This window comes from Sinohyriopsis cumingii, chromosome 18 (genome assembly GCF_028554795.1).
Source record: "Sinohyriopsis cumingii isolate HCF-2022 chromosome 18, ASM2855479v2, whole genome shotgun sequence".
Taxonomy (NCBI): domain Eukaryota; kingdom Metazoa; phylum Mollusca; class Bivalvia; order Unionida; family Unionidae; genus Sinohyriopsis; species Sinohyriopsis cumingii.
The window spans coordinates 6,962,141-6,984,015 of NC_142978.1; the positions used below are offsets into that span (position 1 = coordinate 6,962,141).

At 35.0% G+C, this 21,875-nt stretch overlaps 1 protein-coding gene across 3 annotated transcripts in view; it reads right to left on the bottom strand.

The window, feature by feature from the left end:
• Positions 1-4,612: 4,612 nt before the first annotated feature.
• LOC149776028 (heat shock 70 kDa protein 12A-like) overlaps positions 4,613-21,875 on the bottom strand; it is a 58,938-nt gene continuing 41,675 nt past the window's right edge. For 2 of the 3 annotated variants that reach the window (XM_089941801.1, XM_089941800.1), the window contains exon 5: positions 9,124-14,085. In XM_089941801.1, the coding sequence (XP_089797927.1) occupies positions 13,016-14,085 (1,070 nt within the window). In that variant the 3' untranslated portion in view covers positions 9,124-13,015. Of the gene's footprint in view, positions 5,141-9,123; positions 14,086-21,875 lie in introns of those variants that run through there. The other variant, XM_089941802.1, reaches the window with a different exon arrangement.

Genomic DNA, 21,875 nt, shown 5'->3' on the forward strand with positions numbered 1-21,875 from the left:
AATGTGAGGTATACCAAAAATAGTCATGAAAAGGTTCTATTGACGTCCAAAAGAATGAAAAGTTCCGTATAAATTTCAGAACCAAAATGTACAGGTCAACAAGTAATCGTGTCGTTGTCAAAATGGCGTTGTCCAGTACTCTGTTGAATAATTCATAATAGTTCCAAAATATTATTATAGGACAATGAGCATTTTCTATTTCCATTGAACAGACCAAATACATGTTTTCCCTCTCAAAAATATATAAGTACAACATAAAATACATCTGAGACTTACAACAGGTACACATAAAATAAGAATGACTCTGTCAGAGTTGTGACGAGATGTGTGATCCACACACTCTTTATGGTGTTTCGTTATCGTTATCAATAAGATTATCGACCATGGTGTTACTGCCCGGATCGATTAAACAATGAAATAAAATAGGTGTGTGTGTGTGATTTGGATTTTTAACATAGCTTTAAACAGTTCAGTCATATCGCTATGATGTCTGCAGTGTGGCAGTTTATAGTGATGTCTAACAATGGAGCATCACGCCGCAGACATTAAGTCACACCCAGTCACATTATCCTGACTCAAATCCGACCAGTGCTAACACTAACCTATTAATGCTGAACGCCAAGCGATTACCATTTTTATAAGTCTTTAGTATGATTCGGCTTGGGTTCGAACCAGCGACCTCCATCATCCCAGTTAAAATATGAAATTAATGTATGAAATAAAAGAGCTTTGAGCATAGAGATATAATAGAACAACACGAACGACGCATTGAAACAAAACAATGTAATATTTACAAAATCAATGTGATATTAAACCTGACGTTTGAATTATTCTCTTTTTCTAATTTTTCAAAATTTATGCGAAATTCAATTAGCCATTCTGTTACACAGATAAAACAAATTACATCATATAATCGAGTGACTTATCGAACTCAAGTTGCCGGCATGTCAGCCTCAATTGGTTCCTTCCGGTCTTTTCTAAATTATCCTTTGTGATAAGTTGACGTTGCCGCATTGATTTTCCTTCTCTCTCTCTCTCTTCCTTTTACCTCTTCTGGTCATCAAGTCTTGGTTGTAGACTATGCTCTTTTACACTGTGTCGTACAGGCGTGAAGCTATATTTTTCCTTCAAATAAACAATCCAACCTAAATAAGTGTCAGGTTTTCTTTTCTGGGATCGGACAATATTCCCACTCTTTTTTTACGTTAGATATTGTCTTATGCTAATTCAACAGAACTAAGTGACGTGATACTGATACACATACAACCTAATAACGTTAATTTGTGTCTTGTCTAGATGCTCCTTGCATTTATACAGGAACCATTGCATAATTAGACCTCTTTGATAAAGCATCACACCCCGCTGTGCGCTATAAACCACTCGCTGAAATATATGTCGACACAAGTTCTAAATGCCAAAACCATCGATTATCGGTTTAAAACAATTGACAACTTAATTACACAAACGAATTAATGGACTTCACTCTTTCCCCTAAATACAGTACTTTGTTAATTAGCAATTCATTAACATAGACATAGTAAAATTAACTTCTTACCATGCATACTACAAATCATTCAATTCTCACAATTCCTATCAGAGTAATGCATGAAATCTTTACACTACATGATTACTATCACATGCAAACCACTAAATTCGAACACATCCATATAGTACATGAGCCATGTAACATTTAAGACAACGACATCCAAACCTTTATTTACCAAACCCACGGAAAAATGTATGAATTTAAAAAGAATAAATTCAACCAGTAATAGCAAACTTACACCAATGCATATTGTTTCTGATTCAGACTATACATTTGTGCCTTCCCAATCTATCGCTCGCTTAACATCAGAGAATTCCCTCTGTTATACATTTGTGCCTTCCCAATCTATCGCTCGCTTAACATCAGAGAATTCACTCTGTCTCTTCTCTGGTTCTGGTGTCTTAAACTTCCAGACCCTCTTCTTTGGATGGAATTAAATTCTGGCTTCCCTCAGAACATCGAAAGACCACGAACGCAAGGGGAATTTTTCCAAACTTTGAATTCCGTCCTGGAATACCCTATCTTTTAGCTTTCCCAATCAGGATTACTCTCTCTAACCGCCAAAAAATGTTTACATTTAACATATTCAGAATAATCTTCCCTAGTCCGCCTTTATTAAAACCTATTCTGTAAAATATCATTTTATGACACCTGTTTCAAATAGCCCAATATTTTCCAAAGTGTTTGCTATGGTTTGTCTCACCATTATAATTTTCCGCTAATTCACCTTACGTTAAAATTGAATCTCTTCCGTCTGTCTGGCCATTATCGAACGGACTCCAACTCAGTTCCATGCATGCCCCAAACAGAGCATCTCCCGCCCCTCGTAGTCAGTAATTTATTGCGAACCTAGTCCATACGTCAATCTTAATGTTTACGTATCACGCTCACCACGACATAATGTACAGTGAAATTATCTACAAAATTTGCACCATTACAGACTCCAAAAAGTACTGAATCTGTTTTGCTCAGTTCTCTTCTTATTTACGCCTTCAACAGTCCATTACCACTCTATATCGCAGTATACCCCACGTGACAGATCTTACTACTTAATCTATTTCAAAATGTATGTGACCTAACTCATCCAATAGGAACTAACTTAATTCTTCTAAGATATCACATATCACCTGTTCAATTGGAAAAAGGCTGAATCTTGTTAACATATGTACTACTTCTTGTATTGTCAGTAACTATTAACACATACGTAGTCATCTATTTATAGATACTACGCAAACAAACGTTTGTCTGTTCGTTATATCTTAAATTATATTCTATGCACATACGCCCAATCCAAATATAGATAATCACAACAATTTACAATGATAAATACATTACAAACGTTAGACAAAATCATATACTAGGAGTTATAAAACTATAGATATCCATAGTACGTGTCATTAAAACTCATACTTGTCGATGTCCCAAAACTATTTGCATCTCTAGGAGTTGGTGTGTATAACGCGTTAGTGTAACTTTATGCGTGTGCTGGGTGTGATACCTTGACTGTACCGGCAGGACAAGGAAAGATGAAAGGGTTGAAAATTCTTCTTTGATGGCAGACGTTTGGAAAGCATTTTCATCTATCGGTCCAAATTTAGAACTTCCCCAGCGAAGTGTTCAACACCATCCAAGAATTCACTTGTCAAGTATAGTACAGCATAATACAAATGTGGAAAAAATGAATGAACTGCGGCACCGAACGTTTCGTGGTAGAAAGGGGGAAGTGCAATATGGGCAGCTGCTAAAATATGGAGACATTCTCCTGCAGCATACACTTCGTGCAGACTATCGTGATGCCATCTGACGTCAGAGACGCCAGAATTCCCCCGATTTTCCTGACCACAGGGAAAGACATGGTTGGATAATAAACGAGGATGGAAGTCCTTTTATTTTGTCTAATGCTTTAGAAAACTCTACGTTCGAAAGTGTGATCTGCCTCCGTTTTTAATACATATTTCTGTATGATAGACTCTAGAAATTCAGCTTGCGTTTCGTCAATAATACAGTTACTTTCAGTCCATTCATATAAATGCTTCTTTAACATAGAGGTAAAAATCTTACACATATCGTTAATCAATGATATATCCTGAAGGTATTAAAGAACATTTTTATTTAGTGGCCATAATACCTTCACCATATCAGCAAAGAAAAATACCAGTATTGAAACTTTGTTAAAAAGTGACACTAACCGTGGTGTGATAATCGGCATAGTACGCTTGAAAAAATCAGTTCATATCCCATCTGGTGCCTTCCTAGATATGAGCCTAGGTGTACTGTGTGCAACTTCCTCTTCAGATATAGGTTCTTTTAGTATATCACAATCTGATATTTTTTAATATAGTCAGTTCTTAAAATAATGAGCTATAAATATTTGATTTGCTTTGATAATCAATGTTGCCACAGGATCTAAGCGTTTTCCAAATTCATTGTGTATTATCTCTTACAGAAACAAAAAAGCTCCCCTGTTTCTATCGAGTTGTTGAGAGATTCAGGATTTTTGTGGCCAGCGATGTGGATGATGTGTGTAGTCTGTGTGTGCGGAACATTCCTTTCTATGAGTTTCTTACATAGATATTTTCTCACGTTTTAGTTTTTGCTGCGTTTTGAAGCCAAATCTGGCAAATTTGTTTTGTTTTCATAACCATTTTTCATTAGTGAATTAAGATGCCTTGCCCTAGCTGGTGCCCGTAAAAATCTTTTTAAGTTATTTGTTTATCTCCTCCAAAAGCTAGTTTAGCAAATTCCCGAAAACATCGGCGTTTGTTGGAATGAAAAACAATTCCATCGAGAAAAGCAGAAGACAACAACGGTTGGGTCCCTTAATAAATTAGCTAATAGCGCATGGACATCATGATCGGAACGACCTGCGTGAGATAGGAAAAACACGGTTAGCGAAACTGCAATAATTCTCTGTCTCATTGTTGAGATTTCGAGAATCTATGTTGGAGTTTGCTCCGAGACAAGTAAATCCCAGTCAAAAAGTTACACTATTTGTCTCCCCATGAGGATATGCCGAGACATAAAATATAACCCCGCAACGGAGATTTCATTGTCTTGTTACAAACACAGACATAGATTATTTTCCTCGCCCAATTTTTTTCTAGCTAAATTTAAATAACCCTGCTTTTTGCAATATAGTTAGCAGAATCAAAACGTTGCATTGTAGCTCACTAAATTTCAGTCAGCGCCATCAAATCTAGCTAACAGTACCTAACTGGTTTCACACGAAGCATTTAAAAATAATTAGATACTTTAAGCTTCATTTAATGATGCTAACCTGACAATTTACCTATTTTCAGATAAGACAAAATTCCCCTACTGTGTGCAGTTCGTCGCAAAATACCAAATAATTTAACTTTCTGCGTGTGTGTGCCTATCTCTCTCAGAATGTTTTGTAATGTGTGTTATCAAATTTGGAGAGACCTTCAGTTGCTTTATGAGTGAATTTTTGTTTTGTTACACATCAGTCGTCGTTCTTTGATTTTATAACAACTCCGTCAGGTACAGCAGAGGACAACTGGGGTTTCTTCTTTTTAAAAGTAGTTCCTAGCGCGTGGACACCATGACTGAGACGACCAGGCCGAGACAACCAGGCTGAAATAAGAAAAGTAAATTCAGAATAACAGCTATATTTCTCTGTCGCATGAATGAGGAAACGTTATTCATTCTGAAAATCGATCTTTAGGCGTCATTAAATAAAACTTTAGAATATTTATTGTTTACTCAGAAAACGTACTTTTAAAAAACTTATTAAGACTAAACCTGGAATATTTTTCAACCATATTTGATTCAAGTTATTAAACAAACAACAAAAAGGTTTGTGAATAATACTTCACAATAGACGGGTATGTACTCGAGATGCCGAGTAGCCTTGGATAACTTGCTGTTGAACAGAGGCTGTCAAGTTCTAATTTGAAAAAGATGTATGTCGTCGTTTGCCAATACAATGCATTTTAATACAATTTTGTCTCTATACATATTTTAAAATCAACAGACGTAGAATGTTTCAGTCGTGCAATCATTACTACATGAAACCATAACTGAATAGCATGTCATTATAATCTAGCATCTTAATCCTTGACTTATTTTAACACTAATACGTGAACATGGTTTTTCTTTTATAATTTTCATGTTATTAATCTTATCTTCCTATTTTCTTATAACGTATCTTCTAACAAGACCATATGTGCAGGTTGTTCTAAATTCTTCCCGTGGGTTGAAGCAAAGTTGAATAGATTTAATCATTAATTTACATTTGCATAGTTACATTTGTGTTGTTCGTAAGTGTTACATTTCCCACACACTGCATAGCAATTCACTAATTGTTACTGAAGATACTCAGTACATATACGGAGCAGTTGTATCCACCCTATTACACTTTAGTAGTGTGGATAAAACTGCTCCATATATTAACTGATCACGTGCTGGTCAAAGTTGGGGGCAGTTAAATTTTAATTATAAGCCATACTAAATTATTTAATCTGTTCCATTATTACAATGAAACAAGACCCACTGTTTCTTAACAATGTTTTTCAGTCATGAAATAATTTCATCAATGGATCAAGCAAACATATTATTTAATTTGTAACATAAGAGAGTTTATAAACAATTAGTTTTCGCTGTATTCAACTTTCCCTTTTAGACAAGATCATCAACTACATTCAGAACTCTCTTGTTTTGATATCACAGTGTTTAGTTTAATAATTTCTTTTCGCCACAAATATGATATAAGGCAAAATGATGGGGTACATATTGTGTAACTTACAAAGTTCCTATCCATTATAACCTTCTATGTACACCATGCAAGAAATATATATTTTTATATTGCCAAAACCAGATACCACTATAGTACTTTTAATTAAATTTCATAGAAACTTAGCATTTGAATATATATATATATATATATATATATATATATATATATATATATATATATATATATATATATATATATATATATATATATATATATACATGTTTGTGTGTGTATTTGATCATTTCTTGTGCTACTTATAAGGTATCACAGCAAAAGTTTGGGACTCTCTTTTTCTTTATAACGTTTAGAACATTTTATGGGTCAAATGGAAGTTTGTTGCACTAGCTATAATAAAATAATTGTACTTATTCAGAGATAACTAGCGTTTCAAACTTGCTTTGTAACACCAATACTTAGCTAATTTTGCAAGAAGAAAAAAATAAATAACGATTTTGTTTAGCATTACCAAGACTCCTTTCCCTGCCTCAGACGGATATACGTTTTTTCATGTTCGCACATGAAAGATGTGATTAATAACTATGAAATCCACTGATTGCCAGACTTCTACCAATCAGACCTTGCATATGGGAAATATTTATGTTAAGTTTTGTTATTTGAACTTACCACGAGACTTGTACATGTAGTTATTAAGAAAGTGTAACATTCCAATGGTTTTAAGATTGGGGCCCCGAGTGGCCGAGTGGTCTAAAGCGCTCTCCGTTACGAATCACTGCCATCTCACCTCTGTCTGCGTGGGTTCGACCAATGTTTGTATGTGAGAAAGCTTGCCAGTAGCTTCTCGTGGGTCGGTGGTTCTTTCCGGGGGTTTTCAGGGTTCTTCCTCCACCATTAATATTGGCCGCAATGTATAGCATATCGTGTCCTGAAAAATGGCGTTAAACCCTACAACAACAAGATTTCTTTGAAATAAAATACGCAGTGTTCACAACACTGTATACATTTTTTAAAAATGAAACAATAAAATAATTTCTAATATACCATTGTTGAATGTTATTATGATAAATTATTACCATTTTTCTAAAGTGGTCCGAACGGATGGCCTTGTACCCGACATAGAAAGGTACGGGAAATATGGAAAGGTCATCTTAGGGTATCAAGGAACAAAGTCTTAAGCGCCTTCGATTGTAAACAACCCAGGTCAAAATACATCGTGTGGATATCTGGACAAACCTCCAACGGATATGTGTGAATATAAGCTCATAGACAGTTCAGTGTCAGCGCCATACACATATTACATGCAGAATTAATTTTATTGTCGGATATCTTCTAAGCAAACTTCATGGGTTGCAAATAAATATGCTGTTACCTGTCCTTTTTTCTATCCTGTTTCATATCACTAGAATATTACATTTGTGTATGTATTTAGACACTTCTGCTCATTCCTATTATTTCATTCCATGTGTGATAGTATATAAATGTTGGTATAAGATGTTTCTCTCTATGTACATCACTGATGGTATGATAGGGATTATAAGTGTGGTGGGAGTTAGTGTTGTCTATAAGGCGATAGTAGGAATGTCATACAGGGATATGGGGTTTAACTTTGTTTATAAATCGATAATAGTGAAGTTGTGTGTGGGAGTAGGTAAGATAGCTTTGTTCATACGGGATTTAAATTCTATTGTATACCCCTTCTTTTTTAGATCCTATTATGTGTCGTCGGTAGATGAGAGGGTGTTGGTCATTCCAAACAGCATGTTGAATAGTAAATATGGGGCAATGGTCGCTCCAAAAGGCGTATTGGATTGGAAATGTGGACCCTCGGGAAGAAAATGACTGGTTATTGGACAGTAGTTAACTAGATGTTTCATTGTAGATGGCTGAATGTTTTACAGTCCATTAATGGCTGTTGGGTAGTATGTAACTAACCTGATGCAAGATAGTAGCTCACTGATTGTTTGTCACTCGTTACATTCTGGATAGAAATATGGGGTGTTAGTAAAAATAGGTTTAATAGATAGTACATGACTGTGTTGGTCATTCAAAGTTTATGTTAAACCTACAGTTATTTGTATAATTACATTTCCCTTATCACCATACAGGCCCACAAAACCGAACCTACGGACTACGAGCGTAATGTTAAACTCTTGTCATATTAAGCATATGGCGTAGTATAAATATCCGTTAGAAGCCCAAGGGTCAGATCTCAGGTCTCATAAACCAAAACATTATAGCCTAAATGTTAAACTTCCATTAAGGTCCATAGCAACCTAAATGAGAAACTATCAAATTATAACTTCACTATTATATTCCCCTTCAGAGCCATATCGACCTATAATGTTGAACCTCTGGACTAATGGTTAGTTAGTGGCCATAATACCGCAAAAGATAAAACAGGGTAATATTAAATGGATTATAGTCGCCATAACTAATTCCCAAACCTCAGTGTTAAAGACATGGTGTAATGATAATTCCTATTAGTCGCCAGGCTATCCCACAATACGACTTATGTATGAAATATTAATCTGATATATAGACTCCCTAACGGTCATCGGGACTCACAACAATTATTAAATATATGTATATAACTAGATGGATCAGATATAGGAAGCGATAGGAGGACAAGTTTCATACATGGACCAGAAATATACATCACTTCGTTTGCATGTGTTTATTTAATCTTTTTCAACAATACAATATGCTGAATTATTTCATGACATTTCACACTATTTTGTGTCAGAATTAGCAAACAGAACACACACACACACACACACACACACACACACACACATATATATATATATATATATATATATATATATATATATATATATATATATATATATATATATATATATATATATATATATATATATATATATATATGTATGTATATTGCTAATGTATGAATCATTAAAAAATGAAAACAGGTAAACCCATTCGCGAAGGTATTCTATACCCAATAAATATTTACAACCTCTCTTCATTTTCAATTTTCAATGAGACCTTCCCAAACAAACCTAATGTATGCATATATCTTTGAGAGTGACAGAGAGAAACATGATATGGTTATAAATACATTTCCGCTCACACCTTAATCAAAGACCTTCTTAAGATATTACTTATGTATGAAATCTTTTCTTTCAGCTTAAGAAAGGATCCTTGTATTCATTGCTTTGTGTCTGTCGTAGACATGAGAAGAGTTGTTATCCAACAAAAGCTTCCAGTTTTGGGACACAACACATGACGATAGCAAGATGTACTGCAGCAGACATTTGATGTCATTAGATATACCAGAATATGAGTTGCATCATAAATAAGAAGGATGGGCACAGTGGTAACCAAATCTGAAACCAATCATAGTTTGTTTCTTCACTGTACGTTTGGTGACAGTGGGTGAAAATGTATTGAAATTAGAGACCAGACCGATATTGTATAGAACAAAATTTCTCGCCTTTTAAAATGAAGAATATGAGACATCGAGACCAATGTTATCCATCAGCATGGGCATCAATTTAAAGTTGTTTTCATCCCAGTAACTTAACAAATATGTTCAGGAATTTGATGAACCTAGCTACACTTAATGTGCAGGAATGGGGGATTGCTATTTGTCAATCTAGTCGCAATAGAAAAGGGGCGCATGAGTTAAAAAGGACAACAGCTGTACTATGCTATTCTGAAGTAAGCACAAGTGAATGCAAAAATACTACCATAATGCAAATAAAATGCAGTACAGTCTAACGTTACCACAGAAGAAACGATCATTACCACCTTAACATTAAATAACAACCATGAGATACACAAATTAGTTATCATAAATGTGTTATTATGAAAATTAGATCATGTCAAATCAGTGCAAACCCTCTCTATACGTCTTAAATTTATAAAACTAACAGGGTTTGCAGAAGGTTTGACACCAATGAGTAATACATTTAGCCACTATTGCATGCCATCGTAATTTCCTAAGAAACTCATTCCCAGATTTATCTCATATTTTTCCAGGAGACCTGCTGACTTACGAAGCACAGCACTTGTGTTTATAAATGTAAAGTATAACAGACTTATATTTACAAGTAAAATGTTCAAGCAGTTTTTGCATTAAATGACAAAATTTACAATTTGATGAGCATATCAAGATTGCATAATTACATAGAACGTTATATTATATAATACTATTAAAAAAGCAGATCATTGTGACCTACTTCATAACGATTTATTACCAATGATTATATTGAATATACCTATGAAGTATTATAGCTGTGTGTCAGAGAAGAGAACTTAAAAGCAAAATGTGTTGATCAAGTTTCCTGAAGTTTACTGAATGAGCACTTCACACAAAAAACAAAGCGCTGTAACTACAGAAAACTCACAAACCTTTATTGTTTGTGTTCTGTTTTGCTTTTGACTTTCAAGTATTTATCTTATATTCTTATCTAAATTAGTCATTGAAGAAATAGCTGCATCTGCAGAAGCAACAAAAATATTATTCTTGATCATTTGGGTTGTCTGCGTTATCATTTGAGGTGTTATGATAGACTATAATTAAAAGCGAATCTCTAGACATTCGTGAGATAAATCAAGTGCAACAAAGCCATATCTCGTTCTAAGCTGACAGTACATCATAAGCTTCCAAACATAGTGTACACTGCTCATTTTAGATATGAATGTCTGACAAGTATCGCGACCTTCTGTAATACCTTCATTAGCTTCAGAAGAATCAAAAGTAAAATCTATTTTTCTTAGGGGGAACAAAGAATTATGGAATATCCTTCAAAGATTAAGCCCTCTTGTAAAGAAATATGACACTTTAGATTTTAATTACCATATAGAAATAGCAAGACTAGTAAAATTTATCCAAGCACACACAGACGTAAGCATGCAGATACATTGCAAAATTAGAATCATCTCTGCATTTCGTAGGCTTTTGTTTTCCTTTTTTCTGTGTTCATGAAAGTAATTACAATGAACCAATACTCGATAAATACTCTTCACGTGTTTTGCTGCAAACCATCAGTGACGATTACTTAAGCGGTTAGTATTAACTATGTATTATAGATATGTACTCTCTCATGAGTTGTTTAACAATGAACTATTTTGTACTACATGAAAGATAAATACAAAATAAAAAACATGTCAGCAGTGACAAACATGCATTGAATACCTAAAGGCCATTGTCACAACACAATGCAATAAAGTTGGATAGCTTAAAAGTTTGCCTGATAATCATATACTGTGTTATGTGTATTTATCTTATGCATTTAATTACTGTTTATGATTTTAGATTGCTGTGATCTCTTCTATAAAAACATACATACAGGTAATTTTGTCCATAAGTGTAGATTATATTTTAGATAATGAGCTACAAATAGGTTGTTAACTTGGAATTTAGTTTTAAACGCACCAATGATGATGAACCTGTTTACAGTTTGGGGTAAATTTCCGATCGGATTGTTGAGTATTTTAATATAAGTCAGATGGGGAAGAATTGCGAAATAGATCAAGTAGAAACGTACTGCGAGACAGAAATAAAATATAATCGTAGTGATTTATATAAGGCGGAAGACGTGAACAATAATTCGTTCTTATTCCTGTTTCTATTACTGTTCTTATTTTGTTTAAATTCTGCAGAAGTACTGAATATTTTATTTTTATTATTATTATTATTATTATTATTATTATTATTTATTGGAATTACAAAGCACTCATATGATCTTTTGACAGTAACATTAATTTTATATTATTGTGAATTCATTCAAAACCTTGCTGGACAATGCCGTGGTGATACATTAAGACTATTGGCACTTCATCACATTCAGTTTTATTAGTACACCGCCACATTCAAGATTTGGAATTCATTATGAACATTCTATTGTTTTGGACATGTGATAAAACTATTATGATTAATATGGATTGGCGCAATATTAGAATTACTTTGGATTTGACTCACAAGTTCCTCTTATATTTTCATTGTATAACGTAGATAATTAAATTATTTGTTACGTTGAACAAACATATTGGCTTTGATTTCGTCTTCCTTAGTTTAACACCATGGATTAGTCACAGTTGTTCTATTATTTGTTATCAAAAAGGTCTTACTTGAGAAAAGTCTCAGCATAAATATTAAATTTCTAGTTATTATAAATTAGTATTTCATGTATGCTAAACTCTGTTGTTTTTTAACTATCTGACTGAAAAATAATTGGAACAACTTTTCTCAAATAAATTTTACCTTTTTAAGTGGTGTTTAATTTATTCTTCAATTTGACTTTGATGGTCACTGTGACAATCATGTCTTTGAGATTCTATTATTTTTTCCTGGGCGTGGTTGGGTAAGTTTACAAAATTGTCGTTTGTGAAGTGTTTTGTCTGTAATATCAGTTTTAAAGTCTCTGGTTATGTTAATTGTTCGAGGGTTTGTTTGATAATTAATGATTTAGATTAATTTTTCTTTAGTTTTGATCAATCTCGTTTCACCTTAACTGCCTTGATTGTTCTCATAAACACATATCTCTTATATTATGAAGGAAAATACGTACTGCGATTAGCAAATGTGTAATCCAGGAAATAAATTATGGAGTCATAAAGACATTCCTCAAATCATGGAGAACAGATTATACATTCAAATTTTATGCTGTCTTTCCTTCGTCCTCATCTTGTATGTTTTTTCCATGTTCAAGATTTGAAAAGCATATTACTGACAATATACTGGTAAATAGCTAATGATACCTATGGTTTAGAAGAAATATGTTTACTCATTCTAAAGAATCAAACGTTGATTTCAATCTTCTTCCAGTATTAACATCTATTGACTCAACAAGAATTTCAGTATTGCCAAACGAAATGATTATGCGGCATATTCTCTCCTTATGGGATTTATTCATGTCAAGCTGATCCACTTTAAGGTGGCCTACAAATGTACAGCAGTCGTCGTTTATATACTTTACAGCTTTATCCGTACTAGCATATACACCGATGTCAAAACAATCTTCTTTCTCATCGCTGGAATGGTGTATCTCGTCATAAACAACATCCCCAGCCTTAAATAAAGTACCCTCCTTGATCATTGGTGTAAAAACATTCAAGCAATACCGTGTCCCATCAGAAGTGGTTTTTAAGAATTCTACTGGGTGCACGCCATCCTCAAAATAATTCATAAGATGTATCCCATACGTGTACCTGCATACCCGGTAGGTAATCGCCGATTGATCGTGTCCAAATAGAACGGCCCCTTTCAATACAGCAAGTCCTGCATCATCAGGGACCACAACACGCCAAGATGGGCACTTATTTTTCACAGCACTTGCAAGTACTGGTGATTCCGAGAAACCTCCGACAAGCAGAGCAACATGTATGTCGTACTTGTTTTCAGCATTATGGTAAGTTTGAATGTGATTCGATGCACCCTCTACAGCCTTATCAAAAAAAGAACGCATCAAGGAATTATCTATCTTTAGTTTATTTCCTTTCAATAGCTCCAGTTGCGAAGCAAACGGTGATTGAACCAAAGCCTCCTGAAGAGTTTTCTTATTTCTTTCCTCAAATATTTCCACCAGCGTTAAGGGAAGACTGATGACACATTTACCTTCAACATCTGGAATGACTATCCTCTTCTTCACCTCGAAGTCACGAAATATCCCCAAGTAGTCATCCGTTGCCTCTTGCTTGAACTCTATCAAGACGGGACCACTAAAGATTTGGATAAAAAACTGTTTGAAAGCCTCATCTACCTCTTGTCCTCCCCAAGCACCACCTGTTGCTTTGTGAAGTTCTTTTAGATTTCCATCACCCATCACTTCATGGACAGTTATGTCGATTGTACCACCTGCAATAAAGATTCGTACCTTCATCTTTTTGGAAACATTTTGAAGTCTATAATCTACATGGGAAACAGGTTTAGTTTAATTTTTCAAAATATCATAAATATGTATATATCTATAAGTAAACCTGATATAATACGACTTTCGAAAAATTGTTTTATCACTAAGTAAAAATTATATTTATAGAAATTTGAGCGTATGATCAAGCCATGTAAAAGCTTGGGGCACTGATGCATAAAAGTTAGATAGGTTCTGTTACTCGCGGAATTGGATTGGTTCCTGCGAGAAATGAAAAATAAGTCTTTTACCTGCAAGATTATAATATCTGAATTTCTTGCCTATAATCATTCATCCATACATACAATGTGGGATTAGCTCTCTTAAATCTCTGAAATATAGATGTCCGTTTGATCTCCTGGACTTCCAGTACTTATCTTCTAACCTGTTTTATAGGCATTTTTCTTTTGTATGTGAGGAGGGGAGCAGCTTGTAAATATTTATAACTCCTATACCTTGTTTGATTATATTAATCTTGCTCTATATTTAAAAAAGTATAATCACATATCTAAAGATTCTATGTCGAATCAAATGATAATCAACCACAACAAAATACGTTTCGAAATAGAAACAAATTGGTTTTTTTTCATATATAGCTGTTTGTTAAATCCCGCTTACATAGCTAGCGAATTGTCACATATCTTGAGTCGTTACATTCGAAGGTGTTGCCTCCATCCGTGAACCCCAACCAATTTTGGCTGGTGGTGGGAGTAGGAGTAGGGACGGGGAATTATAACCGAATGGTGCCAGGATAATATTTCATAAAATCTAGGCTTCGACATTTCATGGAACTAATTATATTTTACCATCCTGTCTATTTTATCAGTGTTATTTTATAATATGTTTGTGTTAGAGCGTACTGGACCACATCTTACAAAAATCAATAATTTCCTATTCCAGCACTCTCAACTATCAAACTAGCCTAAACATTGTTGAGCAATGTTTCAGAAACAAAAATATACTTGAGCTCCTAGACCATAGACTAATTCTTGATTTTGCATCAAGTTCAAGTTACAGCTCAACAGAAACAAGACAAAACATTTATACAGTTTGTATGTGTTCTAGATCATGCAGGCCGAACAGAGAGAATCAATACACAGTGCATCAGCAGGGGTGTAGTGCTGTAGAAACCAGTGGGAACGGCGTTCCCCTACTGTTTTTATGCGTTCCTTACTTTCTGAGCTCTCTATTGCAACCCCCCCCCCAAGCATTTGAGTAGCATGCGTTCCCCAACTTCTTTTTGCGTTTTCACCCTTATTTATTTAGCACTACACCACTGTGCATCAATACAATATTTCTTGCATTATGTTACAAATGAATTAGTCTCTTACATTCCTACAATCCAATATAAAATATAGTCTCCTATTAAAGTAAAAATGTAAAGCGCATGGTCACGTGATTTTGTCAGACGGTTTTAATTTGCAGATATTTGTCCAGACAAAAATAAAGACAAAGTTCACACTGGGGAAGGCATTTCACCACTGTATTTATATACCACTGTAATTTGTCCAGACAAGAATAAAGGCAATGTTCACACTGGGGAATGTATTTCACCACTGTATTTATATACCACTGTATAACAATAATTACTATCGTGATATTGAATAATTCTACAAACAATACATGTAGCTGCTAAACTGCAGATATACTGCAACTCAAACAATTGTTTAAAAATACATCTCACTACTACATGTATAATGAAGTGTACAGCAAATATTATATTTTAATATTTCAGACCAGAGGAAATTTCTTAATCTTTTTAACTATGTTCAATAACCTAAACGATATGATGGCTGCTTTTCAGACAAATAAGTTTCCAATTCGACGCGTACTGTCAGAAAATAATCATAGACGATTCATTCGTTCAAGTAAGACACTTGATTGGGTTCGTTCGAACTGAGCCAAGGAGTATATGAAATCAAGGAAATAGAGTTGACCTTACGATTGCACGAAACGTATACCTATCGATGAGATAATATAAGAGAGGATATAATAAATAAGACAATATAACTACTGAATGTGTAACTAAACCCTGTAGTAAAGAGTAATTTGTTCCAACTATCATTAATCATAGAAATAAAACAAATCTCAAGGTTCAGGAGATATTTTTATAATTACTTTTATTATTGGATAGTCTTGTCATCCATCGCTGAAACATATACTTTCTCATTAGTTCTTCACAACTACATAATTTATGATTTACAGACATGGTAGAGGCATATCTGATCACAACACAAAGACTTCTCATTCACATCCTTAACCTCAAAACAATAAATATTAGCAACACCAACATTAAATTCACACAATCAGTATGAAACATAGGTGTTACTCTGGACAGTACTCTCACATTGCACCAAAATGTCATGAACATAAGCAAGGCTGCATATCTCGAGCTGAGACGCATCAGCTCAATTCGCAAATATCGTTCAGTTGATGCCACTAAAACACTTGTGTGTTCATTAGTACTTTCAAGACTGGACTATTGTAACTCAGTTCTGTCTGGTTCATCTCAATATCTGCTCCGGAAACTTGAAAAAGTTCAAAACACAGCTGCTCGGATCATACTTAGAGTTCCACGATCAGAGCACACCGCCCCGCTGATCTGTACCCTACACTAGCTATCCAAAATTTGTTCTCTGTGCTACGTTTCACTGACAGCCTCCAGTCCAACATACCTACTCGACCTCACCCATGTATAAACACCAGCAAGATACTTACGCTCCTCTTCTGACAATCGTATACTCATTATTCCCACTATGAAAACGAAGTCATATGGACAACTTTCTTTTGCATACCAGGGCCCAGCAACATGGAATGAATTGCCCACTGAACTTAGACACAAAGACACAGTGATCCTATTCAAGAGTGCTCTTAAAACTCTCTTATTTCGACTGCAAGAACAAGACCTAATAATATTTCCTACCTTAAATATTTTCAGCATGTTTTTTATGTTTTCTAATTTCATGATGTTTTTGTTTGTTTGTAATCATATCATTATATATGTTTTTTATGTTTCAGGTGTTGTCTAATGATGTAAAGCGCTTAGAGCTTCTAAAGATTAGGCGCTATACAATGTCCTCATTATTATTATTATTATTATTATTAGCACGCAAAATATAATGGTGCAAAAAAAGTGAAGTTCCAGTCACTCTCTACTTTTGGTAACAGCTGCCTTTTAACGATCTAGAGGTTTCTTAGTCTAAAAGCGAGTGTTCCAACCTTTGAGTTTGACAACCAAACTAAAAAACTAAAAGCCACTATATGTTTCAGTTAGCCTGATATCTGAAACATCTGGAATCATGTAATAAACATTCAAGATTCTCAACGTGATGTCATTGTAGAGTCCATCTTTAAACGTTCGTCGGTTCATTTATTGTACCAAGTTTGTGACTCGAATATCCTTAGTGCCTTAGTGAAAATCGCAATAGCAATGATATTAATTAACCTACAACCATCACCCGTTGCAATGTGTAGCTAAAATACAGTGATATAATGAGTATAATTTATTATTTGTTTAAGTTTTCTAAACGTGTGTAGTTTACATGGAATGGTAACGGACAAAGGTCTCCTAAATTTTACCACTAATGTTTCAAATATATGTATTTAACTTCAGCAATAACATGCACAATGGAAGAAAATGGGATTAAACACACTTGTCTCTTTTTAGAGGATTTGCATATATATATTTAGATTGGAAAAATATGTCTAAGCTAATGCTTCAATAAATGTTGAGATGGCATTTTGAGTATGAAATATCTAGAAATGTAAGATACCAATATGCCTCTTAGTTCATTTCTATTTAGTCTTGACATAAATTATAGTATCAAGCATTTTAGAAGAAATTACTATATATGAGGTAAAACTAAAGTCCAACACTGTAATTTTTGTCATTTTCTTTTAGAACGTCATTGGCGGCGCCCAAAATAGCAAGTATAGACATAATACATGGAAGCGGCAACGTTGAATGACACTATAGTTTTATCGTATAATCTTCTTAATGTAAGCCTGCAAATCGTCAAAATCTTAGACAGAATACTGAAGTTAATGGGGAAAAGGCAGAGTATGGATTTTGCATTATATCTTGAACAGCCTCCAAGATGAAAATTCTTCGATAACACTTTTGTAAAACTCCAGCAGTGAGAAAATAGTTAATTATCATCAAGATTTCACAAGATGATGCGACTGCTATCCCAAATATGCATTATCTCATAAACTGCAGATAAGAATGCAGTCACAACAAACCACAGCCCTGGAAAAATATCACAGCTTTGCATTTGAACATAATGCAGAAGATACTAGGAGCTCTTGAAGACAACAACTGTTCATGCACGGTCAAGAGTGTATGACAAAACATGCATCTTTTCTTAGCGAGAAAGTGTATGAAAGGAACAAATAGTCGTGACCCAATGAAGTAGAACTCTCAGTAGAACTCAGACCAGTCAAAACAGTTACTGATATCACAACCCAATATGTAGATTATATAATAATAAATGTAGGCTCGATGAATATTGTCGCAGCATAAGTGCACAACAACCGAACGTGTTGTATCACAATACACGCCAAAAGCCGGACAATTCAATTCCATACTCCTGCTAACAAGTAAAGATGCTTCTTTCAACGTGCTATTTAGAAACATTCAGAGTGGTGTTTTGTTTTCGAAACCCACGGAGTGTTCCTCTGAATGAACAAACGTCCCAAATAGTGTCCTACATGATAATAAATTGAACAGATCAGGTCACAACCTCAAACAAAAGTCTTGAGGTCGAATATGGAGACTGACTGCATTTTCACTGTACGGACGTTTGTTTTAATCAGTGGCTATCGATTAAGTACGCTTGAAGAGAAACCTTTAGATATCCGACTAGCAATAACAATATAAACATATGATCAAATCAGGCAGATATATGCTTCCATGACCAAATAAAAGGTGGAATTCACGAATATGATTGGCTTCCGTACCCACAAAATCTCAATTCTACATATATTTCCTTACCTGATAGTGCACTTTTAATGTTTTACTTGGTGGTTAGCAAGAGTCATCGTTTCACATCAACCTACTGTCATGGACCATTGAACAAATTATTAATAAATGTTGTGACTGTCAGCGTAGTATTAACTCCGATGCATATACTAGTACTTTGTGTAACACAGCTCTAACGGGAAGATTTAACTAATGAAATCAATAAATCGATATCGGAACTTCTCATTGGAAGAACTCGACACTGTACTGCAAATTTAAAACTTGAATATATCGACAGTGATAGCGTCTATCTTCTATCTTCCCGTAAACTTCCTTCCGTCTATTCCTTCTACGTTAGCTTTTGATAATATTAACAGAAGCCAATAATCGAGCCATCGGAGCAACAACTTCAAGTCTACATTGCTGGCAAAAGAAATTGTATCAGACAGGCATTCTGCAACTCTAGCAACTGCAGCTGTGAGCGCACGTTAGCGCAATCTCCGCTGGACAATGGCACGTGATCATGTTTCATCTAACCAGCAAATCAGGTCTTCAACAGGATTTCACAGTCTGACAAAAATTGAAGTATCAACAGACACGGTTGGATACTTACCAACAATCAACGCTTTCGCAATAGAAATGTCAAGTGTGCATTAACGTCAGTCAAGTGTGCATTAATGACATTATGTTGCCATTTTGCCGTCGGTATACCCTTAAAATATATATAATATTCCATTTGTCTTGGATCAGGCTCTGTTTGCAAAGTAGCACAAATAGCATTGTTAAACCCAGAAAAGATGGGAAGAAGTTTGCTAATGATGGATATCTTTCATACAATTTGCAACTTTATGGCAACTAGAAGGAGAATTCGCAGGTTCATAGGTGATAATTAGCACCTTCAACTATCTAGCATTCTAGGCATGATCCATTTCTGCTTTGCACTGAACAAAATCAACAATGCGAGGTATATTCTAATATACTACGCTCAGACGACACAACCGAAGGAGACCTTTCATGACCTTCATGAATATTTTCAACACGCTGAATTCTTTGTTATGCGCAGTCACGCAAATCCTTTCAGTTGAACTGCAGCAGACCAAACAAATGAAGAAAAGATGAATAAAGAACCCGAAATTTCCCTAATAACACGTGACTTCAGCCTCAAACTAGGTACTATGTTCCGCTAGTATCGTACCGGTCAGCACCGACCAGCAGCACTGAGGCTTGTCCAGATCTTTATCATTTAGACCTTGAGAAGCCCCACATTACGAGAGAAGTGTCTCGAGTTGACTGAATGGTAGACCATATGGGAAACAGCTAGCAAATCCATCTGATCAAGATCCTTCAAATTCTCTGGGTGTTTCCTCTGCGTCACCTGCACCATATGAGATATTTTCAGACCTACTGACAATCAAACGGCCTTTGTCTACCTCTTGGTCCTTACATTGGCCATTGGCAAATGCTCGTGGCACAATAAAAAACAACAACAGGGCCATTTTAGCTCAACACCTCCATTCCAAACTAGAATCGTATAAAAAAGTTCTCTGACTTCATTTTTGCTCAGATGCTTTATGCTGACGAGGAAGTGAAAATATTGACGTGATATTTGAAGTATACCATTTAAAAAGGCGGCGGAATGCGCAATATGTGACCCAAAAAAGGATTAACTTTCTATCAAGTCATGTTCACAAAATAAAGCTATTGACATGAACGAAGAGAAAGAGTAACATGACAAAGATTCTTGCCGAGAGATGGCATGAACAAAAAGTAAGAAAGAGCTTGGTGACCAATCTATGTTCGTTATACGTTCGTCACAATGATTCAAACTTTCCAATATCGATCGTCAATACCAGAGGTTCTCAACACAAACTATGAAAAGAAGATGCAAATAAATGTATGCAAGCAAAATATGCTGAAGAAAGCTACCCAGCTCTGATATGCGTTGCAGATGATACAGATGTCTTAATCATATGCGTGGGTCACAGCTCATATACCAATAGTAAACTCGTCATCAAATGTGGAACTAAAGCCCGTGTCAGACTTGTTGATGTCACAATGTAAACAAAGTGAATATAATACGGCACCAAATGTTCCGTGGTAGAAGAAGGGACATGCAATATGGGAAGCATTCATATATGGAGACACTCTCCTGAAGCACACACTTAAAGCGAACTATCAGGATGTCACAGATAATCCCCCCAATATTCCTCACCCCAGTGAAGGACATGGCTGGACAATGAGCGAGAAAAGGAAAACTTATCATCCAATGGATGACTGGTTCACCCTCCCCAGATATCGTCCGTGGTCTAGTGTCATGCCAGTTTGCTTGGGCTTGCCGGCCACACTGCATATTAATTTTGAATAATCTCAAATGCCGAAGAGACTGCAGGATGCTGATCTGCTTAGATATGATGATCTCGTTCCGCCTCTTCTGTACGCAATGATGAGCACTATTATTACATTTGCTTTTTAAGAATAAAAGTTATCAGATGTATATCCTTTTTGACTGCATTTTCTTGGGGGGGTGTTACCTTTTATGATTGTGTATCATAAAATATATCCAACACTTTGGTACAAAACCCCACCATAATATATACATCAGCAGAATTTGATTAATGGACAACAGTTAAGGTACAATTACTTTAGGACATACCAATTCCAAACTAGATGCCAGTTTCTGAGATATGTTAACTCGGGCGCAGAAAATATGAGCCATTATGAAAAACGGCATTTAGCCTGGAACCTAGAATGTCCATGACATGATTATAAAAATCGCAG